The sequence below is a fragment of the Halichoeres trimaculatus genome, unplaced genomic scaffold, assembly GCF_033239565.1.
Source record: "Halichoeres trimaculatus isolate MK-OKI-2021-1 unplaced genomic scaffold, fHalTri1.1 fHalTri1_scaffold_8, whole genome shotgun sequence".
Classification (NCBI taxonomy): domain Eukaryota; kingdom Metazoa; phylum Chordata; class Actinopteri; order Labriformes; family Labridae; genus Halichoeres; species Halichoeres trimaculatus.
In genome coordinates this window covers 10,874,177-10,894,411 of record NW_027437186.1, presented here as the reverse complement: position 1 = coordinate 10,894,411, position 20,235 = coordinate 10,874,177, and the positions used below count along the sequence as shown (strand labels likewise).

At 39.8% G+C, this 20,235-nt stretch overlaps 1 protein-coding gene across 2 annotated transcripts in view; it reads right to left on the bottom strand.

Annotated features, from left to right (window-relative positions):
* The window catches only part of inpp5a (inositol polyphosphate-5-phosphatase A), a 233,466-nt gene that overhangs the window by 89,832 nt on the left and 123,399 nt on the right, over positions 1 to 20,235 (bottom strand). For both annotated transcript variants that reach the window (XM_074675858.1, XM_074675857.1), the window contains exons 5-6: positions 12,473 to 12,536; positions 10,300 to 10,403 (exon numbers count right to left, since the gene is read on the bottom strand). In XM_074675858.1, the coding sequence (XP_074531959.1) occupies positions 10,300 to 10,403; positions 12,473 to 12,536 (168 nt within the window). The remainder of the gene's footprint in view (positions 1 to 10,299; positions 10,404 to 12,472; positions 12,537 to 20,235) is intronic.

The following is a 20,235-nucleotide window of genomic DNA, read 5'->3' as shown; positions in this document are numbered from 1 at the left end:
ACCAAACCCAAATAGATCACCAATTAGTCTTAAGTAAAGAATGCTTAGTTTCAATGAAGGTAAAACATGTTTTCGGCCTACTGTTTTAATCTGTGTCTCATTTCTTGATTTGTACCCTCAGTTAGAAAGAGTTTTGTTTTGATGCATTTCGTTCAAAACTAGGCAGAGTCATACATAGATTTTCACAATTAGAAGTGTGAGTGAGTTGGAAAACTTTGGTACATTTCAGCTGTTTCGCCTCTTTACTAGTCTCTGGTTGATTGAGAGCTCGTTTGAGTCATTATTACTAGTATTAGTAGCAGACAACCACCAGTGATGGGCTTATTATGTCCACAGAAGCAATGGGTGTCAGCTGTGAGACTAAATCTATGTTTTATATAGTCTGTAACCCTGAAACCAGAGCCTGCTTTCCTAAAAACCTCTTTGACCTCACACAGCTGTCAGTCAAAATCCACCATGTTGTACATTTATTATAACACTTGGCCTGATAAAATCACAGCACATCATATGTGAATAAAAGTCAACAACCGTGCAGTTATTCCAAATAGAGAAATGAGGTATAAAGAGGGGCTGTAAACCTGTTTTACACTGCTGTAAAAACTGTGATTTTAATATGAACTCTAACTAGGTTTCTTTGGCTCAAGGAACTGCTCTTTTTGTATTTATGCATTGGTTTCATTTTTCAAACATGCAGGCTGCTGCTTGATTCCTTTACTTTATGCATTTTACATTATGAATTATTGGCCTCAGATTATCTGCACTTTATGAGTTTGTACATCCAAAAGTGGGGATATAAAGTGTCATGGCGTGGAGGATGAGATAGGACAGGATGAAGAGAGGGATGGACTTGCCTGGTGCCCACACGAGCGCTGACGGAGAGACGTTTAATCTCAGTTTAATTTAAAGAGCCATTAACTACAATCACAGCATTAAAATCCATCATTTCCCTGACACCCAGTCCCAGATTGCCCCATTTCCTGCACGTATGACTGATTGACCCTCCCACCGCTTCGCCGCTCCTTACAAACATGCCCACAACACACACACTTACACACAAATCTTACAGTCAGGAGGGGAGCATCTCTATATCTGAGAAGAAGATACCATCTGCTGTCTTTTTTGTGTTGCGTTTTGTGTGCTTTTATTTTGAAGCAGAATGATCATCTCACACCATTAATCAAAGCGCAGAAGAAGAAAACAGAAGCTCCCTATTGGCTGACATGATGACATCATGATTTGGTTGTTGTTGGAGCAGTGATGATGACACAGATGCTGTCCAGCTCCATTTAATCTCCTGCTGAAACATCATCATCATCATCACCCCCTCCACACACACACACACACACACACACACACACACACACACACACACACACACACACACACACACACACACACACACACACACACACACACACACACACACACACACACACACACACACACACACACACACACTCAAAAGAGATGAATTTGGCCAATAAACTCTCTGATGTGTCAGAATTACTTGGAAAAGAAGACGTATTTGGAAATGGGATACGTGAGGTGTAATCAGAGCGTACATCAGGTTTAGTGGCTGTAAAGACTCAGGTGGGTGAGTGGGGGAGGGGGGAGAGTTGGGGCGAGGGTGAGAGTCAAAGGGCGACGGTAAAAGGTCACGAGTCTTGGGGTGACATTGGCTGACCCTCCACAGGTCAGCGATGGCGTCTCCGCCCATGACAGTGATGAACGGTGGCCACACGGAGGGTCACATCCAGGGGGTGTCAGACATTATACACATACATACACCAACTGACCGCCACACACACACACACACACACACACACACACACACACACACACACACACACACACACACACACACACACACACACACACACACACACACACACACACACACAACCACATGAGAAAGACAAACAGGAACAAAAAAAAAGACAAGATGGAGGAAGAAATGGACCATCAGATTCAGAGAAAGCTGTAACCCTCTGCATCAACCTCCAAAGTTGTGACCAATGGAAAATCATGCTCCTATTAAATGTCATAAGAGAGACACACACACACACACACACACACACACACACACACACACACACACACACACACACACACACACACACCAACACAATCCAAGACCGTGTCCAAAACATCCTCCCGCCGCTGTTTCACGGTCCATCCCGTTTGATTCTTTGACCTTTCTTATATTTCAGCTCAAAGTCTGACCCCCATAAATAATATTATGGCGGGGTGATGCTTGGAGGAGAGGGGGGGTTGATAGAGGAGTACAGGGTGGGCAAAAGGGGGGCTTGCTGGGAGGTGGGGGTGACACAAAAGCCCTGTGACAGAAATGCACTGTGAGTAATAAGTAATACACACAAACGCTGATTGATTCGAGCCCTGCTGGACACTCACATTTATCTTTATTCCATCATCCAGGGGGGCATTAAATAAAAAGGGAGCCTCACATGTGGGTTTATATGACTGGACAGCGCCTGTATGCATGCATGTGTGTATATCTCTGAAACAGATTCAGCACAGGTCCAGGGAGCAGTCTCTCCTTCACTGTCATCACTCTAATCTGGCACATAAACTAATAGGGCTAAACAATTTTGGAAAATAAACTAATTATAATTTTTTTATACCAATATTGCGAGTGCGATTTAGCATGGAATTTTTGGGGGGGAGATGTTTATCTTCTGCATTATTCACTAAACACAAGCAATAAATCATTCTATAGTATGACCAACACGACAAACGATACTGTCAACATATAAACAATTCTGTAGGCCAGGTCTACATGTTTTGATGAAATGAGATGATTTGATGCATGGATTGATACGAACAACATACCTTTATTTAACTATTACAATCACAATATAGTATTGACTGATCGATTTAATTCCAAGCCTTTTAGACATGGAATACAGTTATCATTAATGACCTGTTATGAATGATAATACTTAAAAAATAAATATGAATCCTCTCTGCTATGAATCTTACACAAAATAAAGTGCAGAAATGTAAATAAGACCAAATCTCTCGCTCAAGCAGAAAAATATTTCATTGTGTGGGATGCACTTTTTTTTATCAAAAAAAAAAAAGAAAGAAAGAAAAAAGAACACTGTAAAAAATTCACTGACCTAAGGCTCACAAACCAAACAGAATAAAGTTAATGAGGGGTATGGCTCTGCCAGCCACCATCTTTCTACTGTCTGGATCTCTACAGCTCAGTTTTTATTTGTTTTTTTTTTTGCCAGAAAAAACAGCATATTGACTTTTGCTGGTTTTAAGATAGAACAAGTACAAGTTATGATATTTCTTCTAGGTCAGTGAACATAAATCTTTTTCTACATTTGGATACAAGTTTCAATTTGATTATTTGTTCAGCCCAAGTGACTACTTTAAAAGTCCTATGGTATAGATTTTATAGACAGAGAATGATTTAAAAGGTAATCTTTTAGTACTCTATACTTTGGGGTTTAAATGACTACCAGCCACAATAAGGCTGGCTGTATAAAGAAGACCTGTGTCAAAACAATGTCCAGTAGCCGGGATGTTCTTATGTCTAGCACTGACAGACTCAAGGGTCCGACAGTATCAAAGAATAAACTGCCATACAGAAAGATGTTTCTGTTAAAGAGGAAGATGCTCTTTGAAACCAGAAAATGTCTTTGATGTTACTTTTTAAAGCCACCACACTCTATTTTAGAAAACAGTAATTCGGTAACACTTTGTTTTGATAGTCCATCTGTTGACACTCAACAAGCTATCAGTAGATATTCAATGTAAATTTTTTCAACAGGCAAGTAACATACATTCAACTAACTATGTAGACTATAAAGTGCATTTCGAGGTTTTACAACATGTTAAAAAAAATCCTAACTCTTTTCTTTTTTTTAACAGGCTATTATTCGAGATTGGACTATCTGTGGATTGTCACACAACACCTGTAAGCTACTCTGAATCGATCTGTCAATCGAAAGTCAACAGTAAAATGTCAACATATTCAACGTTTCTCACCCATCAAATGACTGACTCTGTTGATACTGTGTTGGTTGTCAACTACTGATGAGATTACCCGATTATTAATAGATATTACATTCATTAAGTGGAAGTTGACTACCTGTTGTTTGTCAACGTATCAACAGACTACCACGGGAGGGTTAGGACTATCCAATTAAAGTGAAAAACAGTTCACACTCTATCAACTATCAACAGACAGAACAGATCAAACAGACTATTTTGTAAAACTGCATATCAGAGAAGGAAGCTCATTTATTTAAATTACTAAATGTACTCAGAAGGCACACAAAGTTACAGAAACATTAAAGTAAACTTATACTTCAATGTTTTTTTCCCCAAACAACTGTATACTTGTTTTCTGAAAAAGATCTTGTTATATATAAACTGACACACCATTGATACTTACCTGCTGATAGCTTGTTGACTGTCAACAGATGGACTATCAAAATAAAGTGTTACCAGTAATTCTATATCAGTGGAAACAGGTGTTGGGGTTTTACGTCACATTGATGACTGGGCTGTTTGATTGTTGTTGTCAGACTTAAATCTTTTAAATGGCAGCCTTGACCCAGAAGAAAACCATACGACACAAGAAAACCATACGAATAAGACAGCGCAAGATCAAGAACACAAGTGTTGATTTGAGGCTTTGTGACTGATTTTGTTGATAGAGTTTAAGGGATGCGACAGTGATGAACCTGCCATTAAAAATAATCTTTCTCGCAAGCATATTAAACCTCCTCTGGGGTTTTTCATTGTTAAAAGTATTCAACACAAGATTTATGTTTAAGGAACACTTCTTATACAAATACAGGACAAGATCAGCTAGGATCACTTTGTCCAGAGGGGGTGCCAAAATCAAAAAACTAAAAGTGCCTTACAGGAGCTTTAATCTTAACTGAGCAACTTAAAACATTTATAAACCAAAGTTAAATTTGGTCTACCAAACAGTAGTCAGCCCCTAAATTAACATTCAGCTAAAAGTATTTGTGTTTTTATGTCTGTGTCTGAGTTGGAGATGCTTTTATTGATGGTTGCTGCCATGACACTTTAAAGCTCTACTACCAGGACGTAAACAATCACAGTGGACAGACTGAATCTTACAGCACGGCACGGCTGGACAATGTCTTCACCTAAGCTGCATTTGGCTCAAGTGGCAAATAACCACTCAACCAGGGCAATGTGCAAGGGGATGTCGAGCTGTAAAGGGGACTAAAAGCTGCTGGTGCTAGCTCTGCTTGTGTTAGCCCGTTTTAGCAAACCGCTTTGACATTAACATGTAGACTCTGTTATGTTTAGCTATGTTAAATAAACTCTGCTCAGTTTAGGCTGTTATTTCTAAGTGTTCTTATCTGGGCAACAGCTGATAAGTCAGACTTCAAATTTCTGCTCACACCAGTGGGAAATTAGTGACTTTGGAAAATCTTTCTTCATAGATTTTTGCATCATTTTATCTGTAAAAAGACTTTTTTTCCTCTGTTCCTCTGAAAAAAATGAGCTCACTCCAACATTACCCCTCCATTTATGAGCTCCTTGCAGTCTTATGCATCACGGCCGTCACAGAGAACAGCATCTGTGTCACAGGTGTCTTCTCCGGTGATAAACGCAGAGAGCTTTTTACAAGCGATGCCAGTTTAAATGACTTCATCTCCTTAACATTGCGTCCATGAATCACGTGCAGCGTTTAAATCAAAGGAGGAAAACATGAGCGAAGTTAACTTTCATCGGGGGCAGAACTTGAAAGTAATCACAGCCCTGTATCAGAGCGCACTACAGAGGGCAGCATGAAAAGTCAATGCTTTTATGGACACGCTCACGCTGCCAAACAACAAATACAAACTCTTATGGATGTTGATCTACAGCCTGTCCACTACTGCCGCTCTCTTTTTTCTTCGGTGTAAAACAATCAATAGCAAGGGCACATTAAGGTCTGGGTCGTATACTTTATTTATATAAGGCAATGACAAATCCTTATGATGCAATGGTTTTTGGAGGCATGTATTACTGCGCCAAACAAATAAATATATTAATACCCGCCGGGGAGGTGGAGAGATTGACGGAACAACGGGAAATGACAAGCCGCCAAATCCATCATGCCGACCTTTCAGAAGAAATGGACCCACAATTTTGTCCACTTCCTTCTTATTCAGCATTTCAATTAATGTCCCGGCCGCTCTCTCCTTCACTCAGGGCTATAACTCAGGCCGGATTACGGAAAGAAGGGATGTTTTGCATATGGACGGGCTGTCACTCAAATCAGAATCAAGCAGGAAGTGATTTTATCCAATATTTTATTTTACGACACCGAGTCTCGTCGCTTTTTAAAAGCTAAAAGAAAAAGCCATCAGGGGCATGATGGAAATGAAAATGGATCTAATCAAAGAAATATTATTCAAGAAAAGAAAGACCTGTTTGGATTTTATTTCTGCTGGTTCTCTTTCTGCACTAGTTTGGCTTCAAAACGCCGATTTGTAACACAAAGGTAAACACTACTCAGGTTACTGATCTTCTCTGACAAAAAGCTCATTAAACATTACTTTTAAAACCTAAACTCACAAAAATAGTTTTGTTCCTGCTTCAACTCTGCCACTCCAGCCACTGATCATTTTCTCTCCAAATCAATCAGATAAACATTATATGACTCATTAATTACTAATACGCGATGAACTGTTATACTGATTTTCTTTGGTTGTCTTCGAAAAACAAAAAGTGACTTTTGAAATACAAAAGATACAAAAACCTGGACATGCATGACACACACTGGATTTAAGATGCAGAGTTGAAGCAAATTTGTAGAAGTGCAATCTGTCAAGCAAATTGCACTTTTCAGCTGAGACTTTTGAAGATGTAACAGATTTGTGGTCATCAGGGGAGAGCAGCCAGAGCAGACAGGTGCTTAATTAGTCCTTTAATAGATTTTGAAATGTTAAAGCGTTGTGTAGTTAGTGTCAAGCAGAAAACACAGGTGTAATATTACTTTTTAACCCAATTAGAAGCCAATTTTATACTTTTCAGAGCTGGAGGCAAAAAAGGATGTGATGTTCGGAGAGTTTAAAGGGAAAAAAAAGTTTTAAAAAAGCCCCAAAGCTGTCCTACGATGTCTGCTTCTGTCCTTAAATTAAAGGTTTCTTAGTTTACTGAAAAAAAAATCAAAAAAGGATTTAGTGTAACATATATGAGTCTGCAAGTAGGGATGGGTACCTTTCACATTTGAAACCTTGCAATCGGTACTGGTACTCAACGTTACCAATTTTTGGTACGTTTTGTGTTTATGTGGTAAAAATATCAATTTGTTCAATGATAAAATAGTTTTTTCTCAATTTAACAAATTTGTTCTTCAACATATAACCTAACAATGGTACCTAAACATAGTACCTTGATTTTTCGTGAATCGTTACTCGATACTTTTGACTGTTTCGGTACCCATTCCAGTCTGTAAGTAGATGATTTGGACCTTTTCTTTTTTTAAAGAATAAAGGACACAGCAGTTGAAATCCAGAGCTGATAATGATATCTACAGCAATGTATCAAACACTTTTTAAGCCAAATTTTGGCTATTTTTCCTGACTTCTGAGTAATTATTTGTGTCTGTTTTTCAGATTTGGTTCGGTCTTGATATTTGATGCTTTTGATTGTTTCTAGTCACTCCTCTTGTCTTATAAACTGCATGTCTTTATTTTTTATTTTTTTGTATGGTATATTTTTGCCCTCCCAGTTTGTTCAACAGGTGACTTCTTCAGCCAAATTACCACCTCTGGATCAACAGTCAGGTATTCTCACACACCTGTTTTAAACTGATAAATGTGACGACTGACATTGTATGCACAGAATTTCCTCTTCTTGTTAAAAACATGACAGTTCATTTAACTGATGACTTCAGAGGAGCAGATTATGAAATACTCTTTGAATTTACAATGATTTGAATGTTCGCGTAGAATTAGAGCAGCTGATAAAGTTGTTAATAATAAATTAATCTATGTCTGTAATAAATATTTCTTTGAGAACAAGCTGCCACACTGTGATTTAGAAGGACTGGAAACAGAAAAGAAAGAACAGTCAACTCATCAAGACTCTGGTTGATGTCATCTTTGGTCTTTTTTAACAGATTTCTAGGATAATCAAAGTATTTGCAGGTATTCACACCTTGTGTTTCCAAACTAAGCCAGTGTGGTGAAATGTGACATCTGCTCGTCTTTCAGACGCTATCGAACACGCTCACACACTTACACACAAACCTAACCATCTACCCTCCCTGCATGATGTCATCTGCAGCCCGCTCAGTGACACTTTATTAATGGTCGACTGTAAAGGTAAGACACGAGCTGAGAAACACGCACATTTGTCTCCCAGGATGCACCTGTGCTGTCTGCTGTCACTCTCTAACCTTCCTCTGATGATCCTCTGAGTCTCAAACACACATTATTCCTCCGCTCTGATTAGTTATGAGCATGTAAACAAGATACCCGCCCTCTGCGTCTTTTTTATTCACTTTAAATCATCCTGCTCCCTCATTTCTTACGACAATTACTCGTCTGCGTGACCCGCAGCCAAGGGACTCGAGCGACTGGTTTCGGGGGACTCGTGTGTGGCGGTCTGTCCGGTCCAGGATCCGCGTGTAATAGGATTCCTCAAAGCTGCAGATGGATGGCAAATCTAGGCGGTTTCATCTACTAAAAGAGGGCATAAATCAGCGGCGGAGGAAGCGGGGACGAGGCAGGGGTTATCACCAGTCTGCCTCCCTCATGAGAGCTTTGCATTAAAGCATTAGTGAAATTAATTCATCTTTCATAAGAGGTTTGAGCAGTATCTGTGATCTATGATAACAACCAATTTCTCACTACGCAGGAGGAGGAGGAGGAGGAAAAATACTCGGCGACCCTGATAGACTACACAAATCTGCTCTTTTTAAATGGGCTAACATTATCTGGAGTGCTGCTCTCTGGAGCATCATCCCAGATTCATATCGCAGCCGGGAAGGAGGCATAAATCACCTGGCAAAACTTTTCTCCCCACACACACACACGCACACACACTCTTCCCTGATCTCCTCTCATCCCTCTCACGCTGGTTTGTTTGGTGTTTTTCTCCTCTTGTCCTGTTAAATGCAGAACAATGCGTTCTGTCTAATCATTTTAAACGGCTTCAATCAGTGTAATTGGTTTTAGATCATCTGTGGAATAACAAGGGGGAAACCTAGGAGGTGTTTTTGCGAGTGGGGTGTGGGGGGGTTCCTGCAGTGTGTGAAAGAGACGGAAATTGGGGGGAAGTGTGTGAAGGGGCCGTGTCCGTCTGTTTTGCATATATTTGCAGCGGCGGCCGGCGGAGCATGGTTGACAGATGAGTGGGGAGTGCGGGGATGACACACGGGCGGCCGTGCTCTTTATTACTATATCAGCACAGACATGCTCGACGCTCAGCCCCCCCACCACCCCCTGTACACACACACACACACACACACACACACACACACACACACACACACACACACACACACACACACACACACACACACACACACACACACACACACACACTAAAAACCAGGAAACTGAAACACAAAATAATGAGTAGAGACCTGCACCACGGGAGACAACTGGTACTTTCTCAGATTCATGATTTACATTATTTAAAGTGATCTTTTCACATGTGGTGACATGTTTTGGCAGAAATAAATAAGTTGGTCTGTAGAACTTCACATAAAAGAAAAAAACAAAGAAAATGACAAAAAACAAGTTTGAGACATCTTTAAGAGGTCAACCTTTTTTTTTTTTTTAATGCATTAATAGTGACATCCAGAGACATTTTTTACTTAGAAATTACATTGATTTAACTTGAATCCTGGATTTCGCCTGAGGACTTAAAGTATTTTTGATTTTTTAATCACCCAATTTTCTGATTAATCCACTTGCTGATGATAGTAAAGTTTGGCCTTTAAAAAAACAAAACATTAAAAAAAGAAATAAATTGAAATAAAATACTTTTGGAGAAATCAACATGATAACAATATATATACATATATTTAAAAAGATGGAGGGTATATTTTTTACATTAATTTTGCTCTATGGGGGTCTAAATATTGTCTTCCTCTTTCCCATCACTTTTATTTCTTTTGCACTCTTGTTCAGGGGAACAAGGTGTTATTTGTGCAGTTTTCACTTTCTGTATTATCAACAAAGAGCAGGATGTGGGATGCTTTGAGAAATCTGTTATTTCCCTTCTTTAAAAAAGAAGAAAAATTCAACCATCATCAGGTGTGCAAGAGATCACTCCACCCACCTCTGGAAAGTAGTCCTGTGGAAACTTCTCCTTCTCCAGCGAGGGGGTGCTTTCTAGTGTCTCTGAGTAAGTCTCCTTCCCCACGACCTTCTTGAATTTCTTGGCTGTGGAGAAGATAAAGAGATGAAGGACAGAGAGATGAGGGGGCAGAGCAGAGAAAAGGGAGAATTATTGTTCTGTCTTTACAAACACGTTGAGTTATTCCTGAGGACCTGATGTGTTTGAGAGAGTCTGAGTGTCTTGGTAAATTAAATTACTCCTCCTCAGACAACTGCACCACCTGCTGGTCAGACTGAAGAACAGCAGCAAGGCCTGGCTGAGAGTTCACAATGAGAATAGAAATACACACATCTTTACCTCTAATGTCACAGGAGCAGTGTCTGAGATTAGAAACAGATCAGTTTAAGGTTTTCTTAGGTTAAGTTTTTCATCAGTTCAAGTTAACTCTGGTATTTATATTTAATACCTGGGCAAACCAGCAGGAACCTTAAACAGTGAAGGTTTTTATGGGAAACTTCCAGTGGAAGTAATGTAACTACCAAAACTGTGTTCCAACTTCAATAAATGAAAAAAAAAAGACTTTATAAGTAGTGGTAGGGCAATGGCATCAAATCACAGTCAGAAAACGTCCTGTCTAATTTTTCAATGATACCCTGTGGAGGTCCAGGGTCTATTAGAGCTGAAGCAAATTATTTTAATCAGAGTTAACGTAAGATGTTTTATTATTGGAGGTATGTTACATAGCACAATATGTAAAGTCTGTCTTAACTGTTGCAAGGACATTTTGCTGTGGTGTGATTATGTGATGCTGAGGTTTTAGTTCTTCACAGTGACTGTAACTATCATCCTCTGTGAACTGGGTCCAGGACTAACCCCTCTAAAGGCCCTCAGTTTAGTCCGTCTTATCAAATATAAATAATCTCTCATTTCTTGCATTGTTGTGGAGAGTTGAGCTCATTTAATACAATTTGTTGAATATTTTATGGGTAGAAAGGCTAATTTGTTTTGGGTTTTTTTCTCAGTTTTGTGAATGGTCAATTTTTAAAAATTTCTGTGAACTCAAACTGTTCAGGAGTTGAATTCTTGAAAACAACCAAAGGAGTACCTAAAGTCAAACAAGTCTCTTCACAGAAGATATTTTGACATGTCAGCAGGACAAGCCATGATTGTAAAGATCCTCAGTTTCCTGGTCTTGGTTATGTTTTCAATGGAACACCAGAGGACAGAAAGGGTTGCAAGCTGAGCGGCAGCTCATAGTTCAGCTCTTTTTTTTAAATTGTGATATTTTTATTCTCCTTCCCTTTTCTCCAAAATCAACAGACTCAGTCATAATAACTGATGAGAGCAGCTACATGTTAAATATCTGCCTCTTGTTGGTGTGACATGAGGGGGCTGCTAGCTGAGCTGCTGGATGAGGTCCAATGTCCAGTATGCAAGCTAACACAGGCAGTTTAACGCTTGGCTCACCTGGTTTTGCAATGGATTATTAGATCGGTTAGGTCAAAATGTACTAAGTTTTGCTCTGCTTTTTTTCCCCAAGGTATCTTATTGAGGTCTTTTTTAAATCTCCAAGTCCCACACCTTTGCTTTTTTGGGTCTGACTTTTAGAATTAGCAGCTGTGACAGAAACCTGAGCACAGCCTCAGAGCCTGAACTGTAGTTTATGTATTTCTGACTTTAAATTAAATCTTTAAACACATGTATGTCCACCGTGACCCCCTGACCCCTCCCCTGCCTGCGCCCTGTCCTTCACTGGGGTAACTGGTGCTAATGCTGACTCCGGTCTAATAGGAAGCAAGGCGCCTCCACATCTATATCCCTCCTTTAATTAGCACGGCCGCCGGACCCCGGGGCCCTCTGACACCACAGGCTGATGAGACTGCCGTAACTGTCCAATAACCCGGCGCACACCATTACTACAGGCCCGAAATCTTCGAATTAAATCCTAATATTAATAAGCATTACCATTCTGTGGGCCTGCCTTTACATTATCCTCAGAGCCAATCTCAGCAGGCGGCGTTTGATGGAGGCGAGAATAGCCTGCAAATGGTTGTGTGTGATATGCAGAGGTGGGATGAGGGGGCACGATGAAGGGCTGTCGTTTTGACACAGTGGTCATGATGTGTGTGTGTCTGTGTGAATGTGTTAGTGTGTGTGATGAGGAGACACTCACCTTTGAAATCAAACTGGTGGATATTTTTCAAAGACTCGTGGATAAAGTAGAAACTTCCAAGAGCCTGCAAGAAGAAGAAGAAGGAATTGTGAAATTTAGACAAGATTAATATTATTATTTTTACTATTGTTATCATTATTATTATCAGATTTTCAAATCTGCTATGGTATGCTGAACTGAGTGCACCCCATGTACAGGGACTCTGCTTCTTACCAACAACTTTTGCTGCATGTTATACCCGACTCTTTTATCCCCACTCTTTACTCCTCACTTCAGCTGTCCTTTTTAATAAATGCATGCATTATTTCATCATAATCTAAATTGTTTCATTATTTGGTCAAAATTCTAAGGGTAAAGGAAGTATAGATATCCCTTTAAGGTTTGTTCAGATAAAGATGGCAGTGCTCTTTAAGCTTCCTAAAATTAAGCAGAGAATTATCCAGGCAATGTACTGATCCAGTATGCTTGTAGGCCCCCTAAGAAATCAACTTTTTAAACTTTTACATAGCTGCTTTTAATGCAATCCATTCAAACTGTTGTCTTGGGCAAACAACTACTGTTTAAAGGTGCAAAGAAACACAGCTAGCAAAGATGCTAATGTGATTTTTTTTTGGAAAAAAAAAAGTCTTATACAATAACACAAAGAGACTGTTGTTTCTTTTGTAATCTAAGGTTAAGAAAAGATAAAAATAAGAGCCCAATCAAGGATCAGTTTTAGGTTTTTGTGAACTTGCTGGCTCAGAAAATATTCCAGGAGTGGCCGAGAGCTGAGCTGCTGCTGTTCAGCTCAATGTCACTTCTTCTATCTGGAATTTGTTTTGGCTTTTTGTCTTTATTTAACAAGAAAGTTGACAAGAAATTAAAAACAGAGCAGGTATGACATTTACCAAGGGGTACAAAGCTCAATTCCAACTTTTAGATAATTAAAAAAAAAAAAAAAAGTTGTTTTCACTGCACAGATATGAAAGGGGTAAGCCAACTATTAGAATCCATTGTCAGTTATCACTACATTTTCTGGTTTCTGAAAAAGCAGCACACATTTCTCCACCATCATTTTGTGTGTGTTAACTGTTGACCCAATGCCAAAGAGCCTGACTAATAAACTGTGCTCTCTAACACTCTACACACCATCAGCTACACAACAACAGGTGCACAGTGATCGCTCGGTGCAGTACAGTACGCTCAGGGCTCAGACTCCTCTAATGTGGCAAGTCAACAATCTGAGCTTTCAAAGGACACATTCAGATGGACTTTTGAATGAGCAAAGATCGACTTCAATAGGCTTAAAATCTTAATTTTCCCTGTGAACAATCAGGAAACTTTCCCAGTCGGGGGACGAGCCAATCAAAGTGTGTGGGAAGAAGAAGGAGTGAGAGCGGTGCAGAGAGGGGATTTGATGCGGTTCACAGTCCGCTACACTGCTTTCTGTTGCCCTTTTTACATTTAGGGCAAACGGAGGCAAAGCTCAGCCTCAATCCGCTCTGTCTTTGAGATAGCAGCAGACTCTTAACTCGGGATAATTCTGTCTCCTTCTGCCCTCAAAGAGAGAGGAAGAGGGTGGAGAACAACTTTTAATAAATCCTAAGTGGAGTGTACAAATACTTGCTGGAGTCGTCAGTGTAGCCATACATGTTTCTGTACTTAAATGTTTGATTTTTGGACAGATTTTGTGTTTTACCTTGGGATGTTCCTAATTTCTCATTCATGTAAATGAAAAGTTAAATTCTTACAAACTGACCGGTCCAAAGGTAAGAAAGCATCAAAATCAGAAATAATCAAAAATGGCCACACACGAGATGGCAGATTCTGCCAGTAAAAAACGTGAATGTGACATGCTGAGTGTGGCTAAAGTTTGCAGAGAAAGCACCGCCACACGACACAGTTTACATCCAACTTTATCTCCATTTTAATGATGGAGATTGTGACAAACTGTGCCATGCTACGAATGCCGTCTGTCAGCTGTGCTTTGACGCAACATACATCTCACATTTAGGGCCTCCATTCAAAAAAACATTCATAATTCCTTTTGCTGACTGGTACCAACATTTTTGATAGTTTAGTCCAATCAATGCACAGATTTCAAAAGAGTTAAACCATGGATTCATTTCAGAGCATGAGCCTGAAATGGTGGGGGAAAAAAAAACGATTCACAGTGTGCATGAGTTAATTTAACACCCCAAAGGGGCAATGGAGGTAGATTACTGCACCTGTTTGGGTGTTTTAAAGATGGCAGACTCTACTCATGTGCTACCGTTCTGGACAAAATATGTGAAGAGAACAGATATTTAAAAACCAAATTATTCCTTTGAGAAAGTTTGATGGTTCAGAGAAACACAGCATATTAGCCAATTGAGATTTGGCAGAAAAAACTTTTTTTTTTCTTTTTGGATTGGGGTTTTCCATGAGGTTCTCTGAACATAAGATGTTCTGCACATGCCTCGACTTCACAGTACAATTAAGCCATTGGTTTGACAGTTGAGCATGTGGCTAGAGCTACGGCCAAACAGGCTCTTCCATAATGGTACGTTATAACTAATGGTCCTCTTTGTGTAATGATTGGATGGGCCCTTGAATTTAAACTTTGACTCAAGAAAACAGGTTGCAACAGTTGTCTAGTTCTGCTTTTACTCAGGCAACAACCTCTGGTGTTTCACTGCAAAAACTGAAATATAAGACATGTTGTTTTATTTCAAGACACTTCAGTTTTGACTTGAATTAAGACTTTTTCTGTACATATGAGACTCAAATTGAGTTTAAGCAGACAATTTTTACAAAAAATAAGACTTTACACGTTCTCAGATTTCAGTTTTTGCAGTGTGAAAACATTAAACCACTGCAATTTCTCTAGTCTTAGCCATAGTCTGTGAAAAAAAGGGTTAGGGTTAGGCTGGCTGCAGTTTAGGTCAAAATATCCATCTCCCCAGTCATTCCAGATGAGCTATGGTCAAATTTTAAAAAATTAATACACCTTATAGAAATGTTTCTCACATCTGGTTGTTGTGATGGTTTGAAGATATAATTGGGCTGCCTTGTATCCAGGTCCTCTTTTCAGATAAATTTTATTTTCATTAGTTATAAGAGGTTAAAAACGAGGCTTTACGTCATGTTTAATAATGATTAACAGCTGTCAGTTTCGCATGTTTTTTTCATAGGTTGTGAAATGTGTTAAGAGGGAGAGTCAAGACGAGATTAGACTCTTGAAAGAAAAAAATAATTATTTTTTCGTCACTGTTATGTCCACTCTATATACAGTCTATGGTCTTAGCACACTGAAACATACAGCCCCTACAGTTCTATTACTTAGCCATTGTTGAGTATTCAGGTAAGAGTTTTATGTGACTACGCATCATTGAGGGTATGGCTGATTTGATTGGCAGGTTGCAGGTGGGTGAAAGCTGTTTGTTAAGTGGCGAGGCTGTGTCCTCACTCCACCTCTCAGCCACTCCAAGAATATAAAGAAGTCAGACGGAGTTCGAATTTTCATCTCTGGGCTTCAATACAGACCGCAGACGTCACAGACTACATGCTTCATACAGTTTTACTAGTCTTTATACACTAGCGTCTGTTATTGTGCCGTACTTCTGATAAACTTTTGCATCCTCTGCCAGAGTCAGAGCAAAGAGGGTGAGACAGAAGACTGAAGGTGTGACACTAAAGATATCAGGGACATCTCAGGTCCAGTTAAAGAGAAGAGAAAGGCTTCGAGTAGGAGGAAGGATTTAGTCTGGAGGGTTTTTCCTGCAGACCTGTCTCCCCCGGCGCACTGGGGGAGAGTTTGGGCCGGCTTGGCTCACTCTCTGCATTATTTATGAGCAGCAGCACATCTTGAGATTAAACATTTGCTGATTTGTCAAAAGCACAAACATGAGGTCCTGCCCATCTCCTTGACATATAAGTTCAGCCGACGGAAAAACACTGTCGCACATTTAATTGATGAGAATGGCGGCTGGTGACCCGGACCCCTGCAGGCCCCCCCTCCTTCCTACTCTGACGGAGGACGGAGAAAAGGGGGGGTATGGAGGGGAGTGTTGCAGCGTTGGGCGAAGCAGAAATCAAGGTCACAGCTTCCCATAGCGAGAGGACGGCTTCCTGGAAGGCCCCCCTGCCCAGATCTGTGCTCGCTCCTCTTTATGTTCTCTTTCACCTTTAAGAGCCGACAACAGACTGAGAGGCAGAGATGGATATGAGAGCAGAGCGAGGGAGGGAAAACTGAGCTATTTGTCAAAACGCTGCCACTAAGCTAACTGCTGCTGTTTGTGGAAATATTTCAGCAGCTACTCGAGTAAGAATGACTGTTTTGATAAATGCCATATGGGAAATTATGGAGGAAAAATGATATATTCCTCTCTATTAGAAATTAAATTTCTGAACTGACCACGGAAATAAGAACTTGATTAATCAATATGTTTGACATGTAGAGGAAATATTTTAATGAATGATTCCAGGTTCTGGATGAGAAGCACGACATTAAAAGCAAAAGGTTTTGATCAATGGCCTTTAAGGAAAAGATGTAAAAGATCTCGACGGTGAAAGCTGATCAAACCGAAACAAAAACCACAAAACAGCATTCAGATTTTAACCACAAAGCTGTGGTTGTCTATTTAATTTCTGTATTTGTTATAATCTGCTGCTAAACTTGATTGCTTTTTGAAACTTTAATTGCCTGCCAGTTTTAATATAATCTCGTAAATGTAGCCGTCTGTCAGTGTTATTTAAATGGATTGCGTCTTAGACCATAAAAACTTAAAGAGCAAAACAACAATTTCACCAGCTTTTCTCCCTTTTCCTGCCTCACAAACAAATAAACAAAAAAATTAGTGAAGGGTTATAAAAAATGGAATTAAGGAGAAGAAAACAGCAGAAGAAAGAAGTAGAAGGAGATGAGAAAGAAGGAGAAGAGAGATAGCAGAAGAGGAAGAGGACGCAGTGGAAGAAACTGGAGAGGAGAAAGAATAAGAAGACAGAAGGAGCGAAGAGGGAAAGAGAAGAGAAGAGAAGAGAAGAGAAGAGAAGAGAAGAGAAGAGAAGAGAAGAGAAGAGAAGAGAAGAGAAGAGAAGAGAAGAGAAGAGAAGAGAAGAGAAGAGAAGAGAAGAGAAGAGAAGGAAATGAAAAGAAGTCGACTAGATAAAGAAAGGTTTGACAAGACAAGGCAAAAAAAAATGTTAAAGGCAAAAGAACAGATGATATGAGGGTCAAAGGTGGAAAAAAAACAAACAAGGAAAAATGAAGAACTAGACCAACAAAACCCTGACGCATGCAGCAGCTTTCAAAGAAGTAAATGTTGTGATGACAGACCAAGTGGTCCCTCCCTTCTTTAAAGCCCATGATGTGGTGTCCATGGTTTCCAAAACAAATGTCAAATTTCACTTTATCAGACCACAGTTGTCAACTTTAGCTGGGCCCATCTTAAATGGGCTCAAAGACCGCAGTTACAGCAGTTCTTGGCCTTGTTCTTGTTGTACAGAGACTCCAGAATCTCTGAGTTTTCATGAGCATTGATTCAATAAATTGACTATTTGATAACAAAATCCCAAAATTCAAGTTACAGCTGAGGTAATAATTCAGAAATTGCTTAACTATTTGCTTAACTCAGTCTCTTACAGACAGGTGAGATCCCCTTTTATCTCTGATAGACTCAGCCACTCTAAAACGTCCTTTTTTTTGTTCCACAACATTTTCTTTTTTCAGTACTGTTTTGTCTGTTCCTGATCCAAATTTTTTGCTGAATTGTTGCTAGCGACAAATAATACATCTTATTTTCCACAGTAAAAAAAAAAATGTTTCAACATTTAATATTTTGTGTATGTACCATTTTCAATCAATTTGAGGTTTAAATAATTTGCAAACCATCAAAATGTTTTTTTTTTCTTTACTTAAATCAAAATTTTACACTGAATTCCAACTCTTTTGGACGCTTGAAGGGTAAGACCAAGAGAAAGGGTAAAAAGCAATAATGGACAAAAGATGAAAAAAACACAGAGGAAATAGTAAGATCTGTTCCCACACTGTATGTTGATCCGTCTTTAGATCCTCGCAAAAACAATAGTATGAAAATGACATCAAACAAATCAGCATGAATCAATCCTCAAATAAATGATAAACAGCTCTGCCTAAGTGGCTATCCGTGTAATCGCAAAAATCTACTTAACCCTGCGCCCTGATAAATATTTATTTGACATCAGCTGCTCTCCCTCCTCTTCCTCGCTGCTGCACCGCTCATGAAGAAACTATTATATCAGCAGGGCACAATTAATCCATTTGTCTGATACGTGACAGCCTCAAAATCTTCATTATGGCCTCTCTGTGCTGACAGGCCGAGCTTATCTGTTACCCCGAGCTCCACAATGGCCCGTGTCAAACGTATGTTTGTCACGTCCCTCTTTATTGATTAGCTGCCAGATTCACTTGAAATAATTAAAAGTATATTTTACATATTTATAAACCCTGCTGCCATGGCGGCTACTTAATTTTCCATTAGTAAAATGCAGTCTATTAAGTGCAGCGTGGGGGCCGCGGCGGGGGGAGAGGGGAGATGAGTAATCACCATAATTGTAGACGGAAAGACAATAAGCGCACCATAAAGGCCGGTTTATGACTCGTCCTGGCAGTGCTATCTCTTATCACAGCTTGTATCGGCCGCACAGATAAGGGCACAATGCCTGCTGTGCATGTGTGTGTGTGTATAAGTGCGAGTGTGTAGCTGACATTTCCGAAAGCCCCAGCAGATACAGGCTGAACAAGTCCCAATAGACTGGCTGCTGGAAAATAGAGACTTGCGAGCAGCAGTACATAGCCTGCATACTGTGCTCCTCTGAATGCTTTATCGATACAGAGGGCTGCAAAAATTAGTTCAGGCTGCAGCCAGAAGCAAGAATTCTGTGACCCCCGCATGGATTTTCTGTGTTTAATGTGAAAAATGAGCCATAAAGCAAACATAAAAGTAATAATTTTTCTTCAAGGTCTCACCTCCAATCTGTGTGGAAGGAGAGTGTGTGGTCCCAGGAGAGCAGAGACACACACACTCACTGAGGTGTCATCACAGTGTCACTGTACTGTACAGGGTAATGTTCTGCAGAGTGCAGGCTGATGGCTTTGTGCAGCATGGTGATGAATGTGTGTGAGTGTTTTAACGGGGAAGAGGATGCTCTCACAAAGCCCTCCAACACAGGAACCTGACTCAAACGATGAGGCAGAGTATTATTTTTCTGATCAGAATACACCTATAGAGTATCTAAGCCTTCTTACAGAAATTCATTTTCCATCTTTCTGTTTCCTTTTTCTTATTTTAAGTTAAGACATGCAGCAGTTGCTCGGGGCTGGAGCCAGTGACCGTTGGGCCCAAACCGCTGGGCCAACAGCACCCCTGATCTTATTTTTTAAATGAGTTGTATTTTAAATCAAGCTGCCACCAGGGCTCTCTGAGCTGCCATTATTTTATGAGTTCAATTTATCCGACTCGCTGAAACACTCTTACCTTTATTCCTTTAGTTAAAGGTGTCTTATTTCATAACTGTATAAGTTTAATGTGTTTTGTCTATACAGAAACTCAAACTGCTCAATATGTGGTTTATACATGTGAAGTGAGTCCTTATTATTCACTGCGGTGACAGGATTTAGTGCCACAACACGCCTGTACTGCTTTTCTTTTCAAAGCATTTCTTTGGTGTTCACATTAAAGCTCCTTAAAGGAGATTTTGGATTGTTATAACAACCTACTGAAACCCTTGTTCAGGCTTTTTGATAACCTACAAAAGCAAATACG